The sequence below is a fragment of the Rutilus rutilus genome, assembly GCF_951802725.1.
Source record: "Rutilus rutilus genome assembly, chromosome: 12".
Taxonomy (NCBI): Eukaryota; Metazoa; Chordata; class Actinopteri; order Cypriniformes; family Leuciscidae; genus Rutilus; species Rutilus rutilus.
Genome location: NC_140217.1, coordinates 17,640,712 through 17,656,166, shown reverse-complemented (window position 1 = coordinate 17,656,166; position 15,455 = coordinate 17,640,712). Strand labels below are relative to the sequence as shown.

The 15,455-nt window shown below is 39.7% G+C and overlaps 1 protein-coding gene across 9 annotated transcripts in view; it reads left to right on the top strand.

Annotated features, from left to right (window-relative positions):
- LOC311300859 (centrosomal protein of 95 kDa-like) overlaps positions 1-15,455 on the top strand; it is a 350,199-nt gene that overhangs the window by 190,473 nt on the left and 144,271 nt on the right. For 8 of the 9 annotated variants that reach the window (XM_084425491.1, XM_084425492.1, XM_084425490.1 and 5 more), the window contains 3 exons: positions 4,770-4,939; positions 5,317-5,391; positions 5,468-5,620. In XM_084425491.1, coding sequence (XP_084281617.1) covers positions 4,770-4,939; positions 5,317-5,391; positions 5,468-5,620 — 398 coding nt within the window. The remainder of the gene's footprint in view (positions 1-4,769; positions 4,940-5,316; positions 5,392-5,467; positions 5,621-15,455) is intronic. The other variant, XM_084425488.1, reaches the window with a different exon arrangement.

The following is a 15,455-nucleotide window of genomic DNA, read 5'->3' as shown; positions in this document are numbered from 1 at the left end:
TCCCGCCGAGGCCGGACCAACCTCCAATTCTCACACATTTCTCAGTCCCCTCCTAAGTTCAGGCGACTGGAAATATCAATATTGCAGTAAACGAGCCTGTTTTAATACATGCACGCCTGCAAACAAACGCCGTCACAAGACATAACGACACTCTCTGGCTATTCGCCTATTACGACCCCTCTCCCGCTCTCTCTCTCCTTTTGTTTGAGCCACGCAAACTGCGCCGCTCACAAGGGATGTCAGAGCGGACGGTCACGAGCGATGTTCAGCACCCCGCGTGCCTCACTCACCGGCGAAAGGAAGAGAAAGAGTGTTTTTAGTCCCGCCGAGGCCGGACCAACCTCCAATTCTCACACATTTCTCAGTCCCCTCTTAAGTTCAGGCGGCTGGAAAAATTTATATTGCAGTATACGAGCCTTTTATAATACACGCACGCTTGCAAACAAACGCTGACACAAACTCCTCATAGCCCCGCACTGGGAGAACCAAACGTGGTTCCCGGAGTTAACGTGGCTCGATCTGGCATCCTCATCCAGAGCGCTAGTCTCTGTATGCATGGATACTCAACGGATACCCGTTGACCTGCCAAAAGGGGTTGTGAACACGATCACGCAGTCTAGAGCTCCCTCTACGAGACGGCTCTACACGTCTAAATGGTCTGTGTTTAATAAATGGTGCACCGTCAAAAATTTAGACCCACAAACGTGTGGGGTCTCGTGGGTGCTTGCTTCCTTCAAGAGCTGCTGGACATGGGCAGGTCCCCCTCCACGCTCAAAGTGTATGTTGCGGCCATTTCAGCGTTCACTCAACGCATGGCCGCGCATTAGGAAGGAACGAGTTCATCATCCGCTTCCTCAGAAGAGCCAGGAGGATGAACCCCCCGCGGCCCCCGTCGGTTCCTATTTGGGATCTTTTTCTGGTCCTGGAGGCCTTGAAAGCGCATCCCTTCGAACCTATAGAAACTGTGGATTTGAAATACCTCACGCTCAAAAACCGTTTTTCTGATAGCTCTGTCGTCAGTCAAACATGTGGGTGACTTACACGCGTTATCAGTTAACGCCACGGCTGGGCCGCTCTGCACTCCCTACTGTGTGCTTATGTACATGCGCTAGCCACTCTGTTGGCCGCCTGTTTCCCACTCATCGTGTTCCCCGGGCTTTCCCTGGGACTCATACAGTGGATGCTGGGCGCGCACGGCGTTGACAAGGGGGTTCCCGTAGCGTAAGCAACTTACGCAATACGAGAGAACCTCTCGTAAGAGAACGTAATCGGTTACCTAATGTAACCTCTGTTCTCTCTAGAAGAGGGAACGAGTATTGCATAACCCGCCGTGCTCGCGCCACGAGCTCATTTCGCTTCAGTCGACGAAAACCAGGGGAGCAGCCTCCGAGCCCTTCCTGATATACGCTAAACCACGCCCCTTCTGGCGGGCTGTGACGCGTGAGGGCGCGACGTCACGCCAGGCTCAGTGGTAGGCTGCTGCAGTTGCCGCAGGGCAGCCAATAAGCACGCTAGATAGCCTGCTCTAGGTCTGCATGCTGCTGCACTGCGTTGACAAGATTATAAAAATTAAGGATAATTTTTTGGCTTCATATCTCGAGAAAAGATTACTTTACCCGTAGCGTAAGCAACTTACGCAATACTCGTTCCCTCTTCTAGAGAGAACAGAGGTTACATTAGGTAACCGATTACGTTCACTGGCATTTAGCCATGTTTCAGTCACACATAAAAAATCCAGTGCACGGGAGGTGAAAAAGTCATTAAAAATGAAGGATTTGTTTGTTAGTGATCTAACGTTAGTGTTTACCAGTGCTATCCTGGTCGGAGTCAGGCCTTCTGCCATCAGGGGTTCCCGATCCAGCGGCCGAAGGCTTTGGAGATTCACGCCACCTCTACGGAGACGGGGTGAGCGGGGAGGGGGGACATCCACGTCCCTGCCGACGAGCGTTATCAGCCCAGTGTATACAGGAGGATCCATAGAATGCCAGGAAATAAAGCGACATCGATCCAGTTTGTTTTCAGCAAGTATGGTATAATGATTAATCCAGGAACATTTCACCAGATAGCGTTTGATTTTTACCAGCAGTCCACTGCGTTTACCCCGGCATCTATAACGCCTCCTCCGGGAAAGAGGAACTGGCGCGCGCCAAAGGTAAGAAGGGATTGCAGATACGAATGGGAGAGAAGTTCTCTGTTCACTCCAATCGTAGTTCACCAAGTCATTTGTGACAGATCTGATATTTAGGAGTGTTTGGCGCTCATATACCAGTAGAGAGTCGACATTTTTACAGATAATTGACAGAAACAACACAAACACAAGCGGGACTAGAAGCAGCAGACGGCAGAATAGAATAGAATAGAATAGAATAGAATAGAATAGAATAGAATAGAATAGAATAGAATAGAATAGAATAGAAAAAGATGCATCTTCAGTTTTTAAGTAATGAGTTTAGGGGTGGAGAGCCAGTGGTTGTTCTGTAGGCAAACATCAATGCCTTGAATTTGATGCGAGTGGCAATTGGCAACCAGTGCAAGCTTACGAGGATAGGTGTGACGTGCGCTCTCTTCGGCTTGTTAAAGACCACTCTTGCTGCAGCATTCTGTGTGGCAGCATTAAGCTTTTTCCAATAGAAAACATTATAATGGAAACGCTTAACGTGGCTTATTGCATTAAGACAGTGATATTAAAAGATTCAGTACCTTGTTAATAAAACACACCAAACAGACATGCAGATGCAGACAAATTAAGCATTTTCTTTATAACAGCTTTCCATGTGGGAGAAAACTCTTAACATAAAAGTATTGTCTTTCCACTTTGTTTACGGTGCTGTTGTCTTAGCAGTAGATGGTTATCCCTGGTTGTTGTTTTAGTACATTAAGCCATGTAAAGCGTTTTAGAATGTCCCAGTGACGTCATCGTAATGCATTGCTTTCAGTGAGAATTGAGAAACATTTCATGTGAAACCTCCACTGAGGCAAAGGGCATGGGTATTTTGTCTTCATGAAAATTATATTTGGGGTATAAGTTTATCATCATGACATATGTTGGGGTATGTTCAATTTGTACAGCTGGCTTCATCTAGCGTAGCCTATAGTCTATGAAGCGACTCCTAAACCTTTACAATTTCTCAAAATAAAACAATATGAAATACCTAACAGCCAGAATAATTTAATTTAGTCGTTTTGGCCATTATTCATATAAAACAGAGTGAAAAGCAAAGGGACGGTATCAAGACAACAAGCTCGATTATGTGCTGGAGCGCTAAACAAGAGGCTGGGTTTAGAAATGGTAATGTTTAGGTTGAAATAGAAATGTTAAAAAAAATTTTTAATGAATTGGAATGTAAATTAATGAATGTCATCTTTTTAGGCATTTTGATGCGAGTCATTCTATTGATGCCAGAGGAAAATGCTTTTAGCGTCTGTGTATTTATGCACAAACCCTAGAAATTAAATTTAGCATATATACATATTCAAAAACAAGTTGTATATAATTTATATTATTTCTAATAAAATAATAATCTTGTATAAGGAAAATTAGCTTGTATCTGCTAATTCTATTAAGCAGTGTTAAAAAAAAAAAAAGAACAAGAAACCACATCTTCCATATATCATTTTTGGTTTAAAAAAGGAAATAGTACACGGACCTAAAAGGGCACCAAACCTATGATAAGGTAATTACAGATATCAAAAAATACTTTCTTAGTAGTAAATTTTTTTTAGTTTTGATATGTGAAATAGGAATTTTCAACTAATAAGAAAATATTGATATCTGTAATTAAATTTGAGTGGCAGCTTATTGTGATATTTGACTAGTGAAAATACAATTACAAATATCAAGAATAATAGCTTTTACTAGTTGAAATTTTATTTTTATATCAAGAATTTGATTTCTGCGAGTGATGACGTCTTTGTTGATATCAAGAATTCACATTTTTACAAGTGGAAATGTTATTCTTGATATGAAATTCATATCCTGTGAATGATTAAAATCCCAAACAGCTTGGTTTAGTGGTGTAATCCTGCTCCCGGCCACTGCAAAACATTTTTATACCAGACCTGTATAGTGAAGACTAGGGTTGCATGATTAATCGTATTTTAATCGTGATGATTTGTGCTTCTCTCAGTTAATTAAAAATAATCATTGCAAAATTGGCCTGCTGTTGGTGGTTTTGGTGGTTTTTTTTTTTTCCACTCGTACCACATGACCTCTGGAGATTCACTATGGCATAGAAAGGCATAATTTCTAGTCTGAGGATGCGAACATCTCCGAGTTGAATGTCAGGGTTGTCATCTCATAATTATAGTATTTACATCATGACGTGAATTAAGTGACATGCATTTCAATCCAAATGTGGAACTTACTATACAGTATGCAATTTTAGATGCAGCTAGAATGCAACAGTTGGGTTCCGGAAGTAAAAAGTCCATTCATTTTATCCATAGGGAAATGTATTTTTAACAATAACTTATGAATTTAAAGCGGACTAAATCTTTGGAGAAGTCCAGCATACATCACCAGTTTTGAGAATGTTTTTACTAGAATATTTTTGTTATATCATTTTGATTAAACATTACAAGGTAAAAAAATAGAACACAGAAATTGTCCTTGTAAACATGTATGCCAGATCACACACAAACAAACAGCACTGCAGAACAGCATCCACTAATTATTCCATGTGCTTATCAGATTTTCTTTATTGTATGAATACATTTTAACAATTTGCTTCATAAGTGTTTTTTTTTTTTTTTTTTTACATTTTACCTAGTGAGAGTGAAGGAGAACAATCTTCTTCCCATTCTGCTGGATGAGTTTCCGCAGGTGCAGCTCTCTCCTCACACTCTGTCCCGCATGTGGAAACAACAGCTCAGACAGATTGACCAGCTCAACTCCTCCAAAAACCAGAGCAGACACACACTACCCAAACGTTTAAACCAAGTGAGAGATCTAACACACAAACAGTTTTTATTGCCCATTAGGCTGCTAAATTTAAATTCAGTAGTTTTATTGGCCCGTTTACATTTAGAATTATCAGAATAATGTCAGCATTCCAATAAAAAAAAAATGGCTAAAAATAATATAGAGATGGATGGATGGATGGATGGATGGATGGATGGATGGATGGATGGATGGATGGATGGATGGACAGACTTGTGCACTATATTTAAAGCCTTCTGAAAAATTAAAATGGCAAAAGATAAAGTGTTAACGTATGTTAATTTTAAACTGTCTTGGCTAACCACTTCTGATCAGTGTACCCAGGTCCACAGGTTTCAACACTGAATGCAATGGGTTTACATATTTTGTTTTTGTAGCTGGAAGAAGCTCAGAAAAGACATGACATGCTGTTGCAGATCATCCGCAAAGAACAGGAACACAACAGTCGTCTCGTAAGAGAAAACTCTTAACAAAGACACAAAAAGACATAATCATACAAAATTAAAAGATCTGAATCTTATGTTTCAGAGAGTGTTCAGAGAGAGGATCCAACAGCAGAAGTTTGCTCAGAATAAACTGAGAGAACAGCGACAACAGTTTGCTCGTGCTAAAAAATACTACAGCATCTATCACGTTCAGCTGCGTGCCAAACTGATGCAAGCAAAGACGCAAGAGCAGCGAGTAAGTCCCAAATCCACACCTACTATTACTGATGCTAGCTAAAACACACCTATACACCCAGCGACGACTCAGGAGGCTGCTCAGAATCCTGCCGTACTGCTCATGTTAAAGGGGTCATGACATGAGAAACCAAATTTGCCTTGATCTTTTGGTATATAAGAGGTCTTTGTACCATTAAAACTTACTGCAAGTTTCATAGCTTAAGACGTCCTCCCCATTATAAATGAAGCATTTATTTAATCAAGCTCTAATTACAGCTCGTTGGGGATCCATGGTAAGAAGTGACGTCACGGTATGAAGTGACGTACCAGTCGTTTGCATATGACCGCCTCCAGCGCAAGACAACTACGCATCATTTCGCATCATCACATCGTTGTCACGCCCACAGGTGTTCAGTCAACGTGTAGCGAGTGGGTCTGTTTACAAGAAGATTGCGATGCTGTTCCTGGCTGTGGACAAACAATTTTTGAATACGATCCAGACGTCAGGGAAAAATGGATGCAGTTTATTCTTTGCGGACGTCCCAGTCACGGCAGTGTTAATTTAAGCGTGTGTTCTCTACATTTCAAGGATGACTGTTTTGAGGAGAAATCGCAGTATGATGCTGGCTTTGCCAGAAAACTTTTGTTTAAAGATCAGGCCGTGCCGACTATTCTGGGTCCCAACGACACCGCAAACTGTAAGTAATGTATTTCATCTTAAAACTACTTTTAGTCAATGACGTTAGCCAATCATAACAGTGGGTTTTAACACTGAACTCTTAAAGGGGAAACACCCCCAAAACAGACTGTTTGAATCAGAGGATGAGAAACAGGTTGGGAAAAGGTCATAAATCACTAAAATGTAAAAGTTTTTTGTCCCAAAAACTATAGTAATACTATAATTGCACCTAAAAGGGAACATAATAAAACAAACAAAAACCATGTCATGACCCCTTTAATATAATATATATTACAGGGAACTACACTAACCTTTTCCACTGGTGGCACTTGCGCTACTAACTTTTTCAGTTACTGGCGCAAAACATGATCTGGTCGCACAAATTGTTTATAGTAAGCCGCTCTGGATAATAATGAACAATAATGAAACTGTATTGCATACAGATGTGCTTTTTTACTTGCCATCTTTTAAACCACATGCCTTCTTGTTTTTGTTTTCTTTAACATTAGTTGGGATAGATTTACTGCAATAGAAAATACAGTACACAATAAAGTGCCAAATGGATTTCAACATGCTATGGTTGGCACAGATGGGCAGACTCCTGAACTCTTAAGTAGTGATGCACCGATGTGAAAATTGTGGCCGATATCGATAATAACCGATATTAATATTGCTGTTATGGCCGATATCGATATCTCTGTATAGAAAACAAATTTACTGATAATCAAATAAAGAGATATTTTCCAAAACATTTGGAAATTATTTTTTATTTTTTATAATAATATTTCAATTATTATTGAAACATTATTATTAAAAAAAAAAAAAATTTACTTTAGAAATGACTTATGTTGGGCACCTTTACCTGTGTGCAAAATATGTCACACATAGGACACACATGCATTATATTGCATTGAATTGCATATAATGTGTGCTGGTCAACTTGTCTAAAATTAAGAAACCCCTAGAAAACAGTAAAAAAAAAACAGGTGTACAATAAAGATAGGCTACTTAATTTATTATTCCAATAACCAAATATGATACTAAATAGCACAGGGAAAAGAGCTTCTATTTGTGACGTGCTGTCTTTGCATTTGAACATTGTGCATTTTAAACAGGACAGGCATCTGCATAAATGTTAGCCAATACAAACATATTTATAGAAAACAGTTGACAATAAATAGACAGGAGTCCAATAATAGCGTAACGAATCACGTATTCTAAAAATAATATCAAGTAGGCTAAGTTTGACGAATCCGACATATAACGAGGGCTGTGTTGTAAAACGTCCGTCATTTAACGAATTTTAAAAACACGGATGGATAATACAATATGCTTTCCGACATTTTGACAGAAAAAAAAACAAGCAAGAACAAAATTTTAACTATAGCCCGTCAATTTTCATTTTACAATTATCTTCTCTCTATGTGTGCGCGCGCGCGTCCGTATTTGTGTGTGTGAGAGAGAGAGAGAGCTCGCGAGTCGCGCAGATACAATGGTATGTTTTAATCTAAGTAACGGTCGCGGGGCTGAAGCCAACTGATGTGTTGAATGCTCAGAGCACGTTATAAAACGTATTCTTAAAATACACATTTCTGTTTTAATAAATGCTCATAGTAATTCATAGCATATTGCCTAAAACATAGGTACAAAAATAATCAGTGATACATTTGCGACCCATTAAAATTTTTGGTCGCAATGGCATTTCAAAAGGTCGCATATGCGACCATTTTGGTCGCAGTGTAGTTCCCTGTATTATGTATGATTTATAAATATAATTTTTTCAGTAACACATTTATTTAGTTTGACAGCTTGAAAAAAAAAGTCCATGTCACATGTAAGAAAATTGCATAATACAGTCATGTCCAAAAGTATTGGCAGTGACATAAGTTTCCTCCTCACAAAGTTTGCTGCTTCAATATTTAGGGCCCAAGCCCTGAAAGGGCGAAGGCCCTATTGTTTTCGTTAGGATTATTTATTATTAGGGCCCAAGCCCTGAAAGGGCGAAGGCCCTATTGTTTCCGGAAGGATTATTTATTAGGGCCCAAGCCCTGAAAGGGCGAAGGCCCTATTGTTTTCGGTCGGATTATTATTATTATTAGGGGCCAAGCCCCGAAGGGGATAGCCCCTATTGTATCTGTTAGTTTTCTTATTATTAGGGCCCAAGCCCCGAAGGGGATAGCCCCTATTGTATCTGTTAGTTTTCTTATTATTATTATTCCGTAAATGGAAGTCTATGGCAGCCCTATGAACCGTAAGTAGGAAAATGATGAAATTTGGCACACTTGTAGTGATGGCCTTGAATAGTAAATGTAGCAATTTTTGAGTCTCTAGGACCAACTCTATAGCGCCACCACCAGTTCAAAAAGTCAACATTAAAATGGTTATACCTTTTGAACCCTTTGATCTAGAGACATGACACTTAGTACACCTGATTCCTCTCATCATGCTGATCACAACCAATACCTTACATTAAGACTCCACCCATTACAGTAGTGGCCATTTTGAAAAGTACAGTATTCAGTTTTTTCGCTACTCCTCCTTCAAATTTTGTCCAATTTTGTCCAAACATGTGCTCAAATGATCTTCGGACTGAGCCGCATAGAAATGACTGAACAGAATTTTTTTTTATACTGGAAAAAAAAAAGTTATGATGTCGCAAACTTAACGAGGTCCACCCAAAATCGGCTAAGAGGCTGTATCTCGGCCAAAGTTTGATCAATCGAAACGAAAATTGGTACACTTCATCGGAAGCATGATCTGAGGTTCCTTGCCAAAGTTGGGAACAGCGCCACCTACGGGTCATGAGATATGGAAAATAGCTATTTTGGTCAATAACTTTTGAACAGTTTGTCAGAAAATCATAAATGTGGTATCTATGGATTCCTTGGGTCATGCCGAATCCGACAATACTGATTTTGCCAGGATGGGATGTACCACGTGTCCGCCATTTTGAATTTTGTCATAATTTGCAATAACTTTTAAACTATTTGACATATCTTCACAAAATTTAGTATGGATCATCGACACAATGTCCTGAAGGTACATGAGCAGTTTGAACACAGCGCCACCTAGTGTTCCAGAGATATAAGGTCTTTTGCAAAAACGCTTATAACTTTTGAAAAAAAAAATCAAATTTTGTTTTCTTTACATCATTATGTTCCTTGGCTTATGCCGATTCCGACGATATCTCATTTGTCATTTTCTAACAATGTGCCTGTCCGCCATATTGGAGTAAATGAAAAACAGTTTTTTCGCTACTCCTCCTTCAAATTTTGCTAAATTTTGCCCAAAATTTTATCAGATGTTCTTTGGACCGAGCCGCACAGAAATGACTGAACAGATTTTTGATATTCACTACCGTTCCCGAGATATTCATCTCCAAATTTGACCTAGCCTGTGTTTGTTGTCTTATGCTAGTTAGCTTAGCATAATAATTGGTTAGCATGCTAACCAGATGTCATTCTTTCTAATGTGGCTCTTCAGCTATCAGGATAACCATAAGCTACATTAGCATTAAGCTAGCTTAGCATGCTAATCTCGTTAACATGATTTTGTGTGCTTATTCTTAACTGAAGCCTCTCCTCAGCAGCTTTGAAATTTACGTCCTCTGAGTGGCGCAAGTTGCTAAACCACGTGTCATGAATCCCGAACCATTACGGTCGTGGGTTCGAATCCTGTGTGGCACATGTCCAGACTGCAAGAGGTACTGTGCCCTTAAGTGGTGGAAAAGTTGTTTCAGTTCCACACATGATGTGTATCTGAGAAAGGATCTCTATAAATATAACATGCAGCAAATTTATATAAAACATCTTCATTTTGAGTTCATTTTCACTTGTACTAATAAAACAGCTGTTTTTTCAAATTTTCAAATTTGGCACAGTGTAGTGATTGTAATGAATAGTAATTGGACCAATTTTGGAGTCTCTAGGACCAACTCTATAGCGCCACCACCAGTTCAAAAAATCAAGGAAGGGCGGGGCGGGGCGGGGCGGAGCGGAGCGGGGAGGGGTGGTACGGGGAGAGGTGCTGCTGCTTCAGGGCTTGGCCCCTGTATCGCTGCTTGCAGCTATATTTAGGGCCCAAGCCCTGAAAGGGCGAAGGCTCTATTGTTTTTGGTAGGATTATTATTAGGGCCCAAGCCCAAAGGCCGAAGGCCCTATTGTTTCCGGAAGGATTATTAGGGCCCAAGCCCTGAAAGGGCGAAGGCTCTATTGTTTCCGGAAGGATTATTTATTAGGGCCAAAGCCCAAAGGGCGAAGGCCCTATTGTTTTCGGTAGGATTATTAGGGCCCAAGCCCTGAAAGGGCGAAGGCCCTATTGTTTTCGTTAGGATTATTTATTATTAGGGCCCAAGCCCTGAAAGGGCGAAGGCCCTATTGTTTTCGTTAGGATTATTTATTAGGGCCCAAGCCCTGAAAGGGCGAAGGCCCTATTGTTTTCGGTAGTATTATTAGGGCCCAAGCCCTGAAAGGGCGAAGGCCCTATTGTTTCCGGTAGGATTATTAGGGCCCAAGCCCTGAAAGGGCGAAGGCCCTATTGTTTTCGGTAGGATTATTGTTTATTATTATTATTATTAGGGCCCAAGCCCTGAAAGGGCGAAGGCCCTATTGTTTTCGGTAGGATTATTATTATTAGGGCCCAAGCCCTGAAAGGGCGAAGGCCCTATTGTTTCCGGTAGGATTATTAGGGCCCAAGCCCTGAAAGGGCGAAGGCCCTATTGTTTTCGTTAGGATTATTATTAGGGCCCAAGCCCTGAAAGGGCGAAGGCCCTATTGTTTCCGGTAGGATTATTTATTATTAGGGCCCAAGCCCTGAAAGGGCGAAGGCCCTATTGTTTCCGGTAGGATTATTTATTAGGGCCCAAGCCCTGAAAGGGCGAAGGCCCTATTGTTTTCGTTAGGATTATTAGGGCCCAAGCCCTGAAAGGGCGAAGGCCCTATTGTTTTCGGTAGGATTATTATTATTATTTTTCTTACGACTATTTAGGCATTTTTGGGGCCCTTAACATGCTCAAAAACTCTTGAAACTTTGCACACGAGTCAGAACCCGCGGCCATCAGGGCCGGGCTGAAGCTGGTACCCGGGCGTGGCAGGGGGGCTCGACAGCGCCCCCTGGAACAGGGTCCGAAAACTTGGTCCATAAATCAAACACGCTTGCATGTAATAATATGAAACTCGGTACACATATAGATATCATCGGGCCGCACAACTTTCATGCTCTAAGTTTTACGCCAGCCCAACAGGAAGTCGACTATTTAGGGTTGTTTGGAAACGCATGCTTAGGAATTTGAAACACTTCTCTTAGGGAATTCACCCGGTCAGCACCAAACTCTGTGTGCATGAAGTCAAGACATTGAGGATGAAAAATTGCCAGGGGATTTTTGATATCTCGAACGGTTTGGCTGTGGCGAGGAAACAAATTTATGGCGAATAATGGGACACAGGAAGTGTATTATAACTTCTGCATACATTGACGGATCTTGATAAAACTTCAGCAGTGTGTTCGTGGTCAGAGGCTGATCACATTGATGTGACTATTGTGAGTCAAAATTATAGCGCCACCTACTGGCAGCAAGAAGTGTGTCACTTTCAAAATGCTTTGAAATCACCCTCTTATTTTTACCCGATTTGCTTCAAACTTTATCTGTATAATGTAAACACACGGCAGATGTAGACCTGTGAAAGGATTATTGATATCTTAGATACTGTTGCCGTGGCAACGCATCAAACTTTAATTTTCTTTTTGGATGCTTTTGAGATTCTTAAGATGCTTGAAATTGGATGAAACTCGACAGACACATCACATTTATTAGCCCGTAGACATGTGCAAAGTTTCAGAAACGGGCGTGGTGAGGGGCTCAGTAGCGCCACCTTTAGTCATAAATGGGGCGGTTAGTTTTATCAACAGCAACAAAACTTGGTATGTGTATTGTTCTCATCAAGACGGACAACTTTCTAATTGACATTAACCATCTCCGACCAACAGGAAGAGAGATATTTTGGTTTGAATGTGGATTTTCTGAAGAATTTTCTCTCCCTCTCTCTGTGTCTGTGTGTGTGTGAGGGGAGGGGGGGGGATTTGACTATTGCTTTTATATTGTTAATCAAGGTTTCAGGGGCTTTTGGGGTCCTTAACATGCTCAAAAACTCTTGAAACTTTGCACACAGGTCAGAACCCACGGCCATCAGGGCCGGGCTGAAGCTGGTACCCGGGCGTGGCTGGGGGGCTCAACAGCGCCCCCTTGAACGGGGTTCTAAAACTTGATCCATATATCAAACACGCTCGCATGAATTAATATGAAACTCGGTACACATATAGATCTCATCGGGCCGAACAACTTTACCCCCGTCAAGTTTTACGCCAGCCCAACAGGAAGTCGGCTATTATGGGTTGTTTGGAAAACGCTTGCTGTGGAATGTGAAATACTCCTCCTAGAAAATTCACCGTGTCCCCTTCAAACTCGGTGTGCATGTAGTCAAGACTTTGAGGATGCTAAATTGCGGACGGATTTTTGATCTCTCGAACGGTTTGGCTGTGGCGAGGAATCGAATTTATGGCGAGAAAAGAGATACACGGAAGTGGAATAACTTCTGCATACATTAACTGATCTTGATGAAACTTCAGCAGTGTGTTCGTGGTAAGAGGCCGATCAGATGGATGTAGCTATTGTGAGTCAAAGTTATAGCGCCACCAACTGGCAGCAGGAAGTGTGTCACTTTCAACATGCTTTTGACAAAAGTGGGGGGGTTACTTTTAACTACAGTAAAGAAAAAATAGTTTGTATATTGTTCTCATCAAGCCGGACAACTTTCTAATTTACATTCAATAGCTCTGGCCATCAGGAAGTCAGATATTTTGGTCTGAATGTGAATTTTTTTGCAAAATCAGCCTCTGAATTTTTAGCCACTCCTCTTAAACTATTTATTTTATTCGTACCAAACTTTTTCAACATGATGAAACTACATTAAATATGCTAAATTGTGAATGGATAATAAATATCTCAAACGGTTTTGCTATGGCGAGGGATTAAAGTAAAAATCTTCTAAAAATGTAATTATATACCATTTATTTCTATATAAAAGTATACAAATATCACAACTAAACCCATTTTATTCTGTTTTTGCAATTCAAGAAGAATGAAAAAGTTAAAAACAGGCTATTTAGTGCTATTTGGTTCAACAAAAAAGCAAACATAGGGCTATACTGCCCTCTTGTGTCCAAAAGGACATCAAAATAGTATATAAAACTTTTTACCAGGTAGGCCAATATTGTATTTAAATATACATTTATTAGGTATGTGTCTGAGGATATTTTCCCACCGGTTAATCGACGTGTGACACGAGTGGGTGCTTTTAAATCGCTAATATAATAGTGAAAGAAAAATAATGATAATGTTGCACACACAAATCACACACATGTGGGAAAGAATGATGCTTTTAAACAACACTAAACCGCCATTAGGTGTCGCCAGGCATCCATCTTAATAAGCGAGTCATTGATTCATTCGTTCAAACGATTCGTTCGAATGAGTCGATCATGATTAAGACAGATGTTTATGGATTGATCATTCAATCTTTGAGTCAACCGATTCGTTAAAAATGCTGAATCGTTCAGTTATGAGAAAACACGTGATGCGTGATGGTTCTGCCGTGATCTTTGTTTAACTATTTTCGCTGCTGAAACAGAACAAAAACAGTCAACATTGCATTTAAAATGTAAGTGACTTAATTGTAACTGTTTATTAACCTGTTGTATGAAATCTAGGGGTGGGAGAAAAAATTGATTCTTAGATGCATCGCGATGCGGACGTGGACGATTCTGAATCGATTCACAAATGTCAAAAAATCGATTCTCTAAAAAAATATTTTTCTAATAACGTAATATTGACGGAAGGCAAAAGGCGGAACTCTAAGCGGACGTGCGTGCAGTCTGTGGCGCGCACATAACAGAGAAGTTTCTTCTGCTCACCAAGGCTGCATTTATTTGATTAAAAATACAAACAAAAACAGTAATATTGTAAAATAGTATTCCAATTTAAAACAGCTGCTTTCTATTTTAATATATTTTAAACTGTTATTTATTCCTGTGATCAAAGCTGAGTTTTCAGCATCATTACTCCAGTCGTCACTGTCACATGATCCTTCAGAAATTATTCTAATATGATGATTGATACTCAAGAAACATTCATTATTATTTTAAATGTCGAAAACAGTTGTGTACAGTCTTTGATGAATAGAAAGTTCAAAATAACAGCATTTATCTGAAATCTAAAGCTTTTGTAACGTTAAACACTACCGCTCAAAAGTTTGTGGTTAGTAATAATTAAAATTTTATTTTTGGGGGAAAGAAATAAAATAAATCAGTACTTTTATTTATGAAGGATGAGTTAAACTGATCAACAGTTACAGTAAAGACATTTATAATGTTAAAAATATATATATTTGAAATATATGCTGTTCTTTTGAACTTTACATTCATCAAAGCATTTTGAAAAAAAAAAATCTGTACACAACTGTTTTCAACATTGAAAATAATAATGAATATTTATTGAGCATCAATCATCATATTAGTATGATTTCTGAAGGATCATGTGACACTGAAGACTGGAGTAATGATGCTGAAAACTCAACTTTGATCACAGAAATGAATTACTATGTAAAATATTTTAAAATTGAAAACAGCTGTTTTAAATTGGAATAATATTTCACAATATTACTGTTTTTGTTTGTATTTTTAATCAAATAAATGCAGCCTTGGTGAGCAGAAGAGACTTCTCCTAAAAACATTAAAAATCTTCCTGACCCCAAACTTTTGAACGGTGTATATATATATATATATATATATATATATATATATACACACATATATAAATATATATATATATATACATAAATAAATATATATATATATATATATATATATATATATATATAAATATAGCTGCGAGCAGCGATGGAGGGCCAAAGCCGGCGGTACCGCCACCCCGGTGCCTTTAGGTAACTAAAGGCACCGGGGTTGCGGTGCCACCGGCTTGGGCCCGTAATCGCTGCTTGCAGCTATATTTATTATTATTATTATTATTATTGTTCAAGGGTTCGGGGGCTTTTGGGGCCTTTAACGTGCTCAAAAACTCATGAAACTTTGCACATAGGTCAGAAGCTGCGGCCATTAGGGC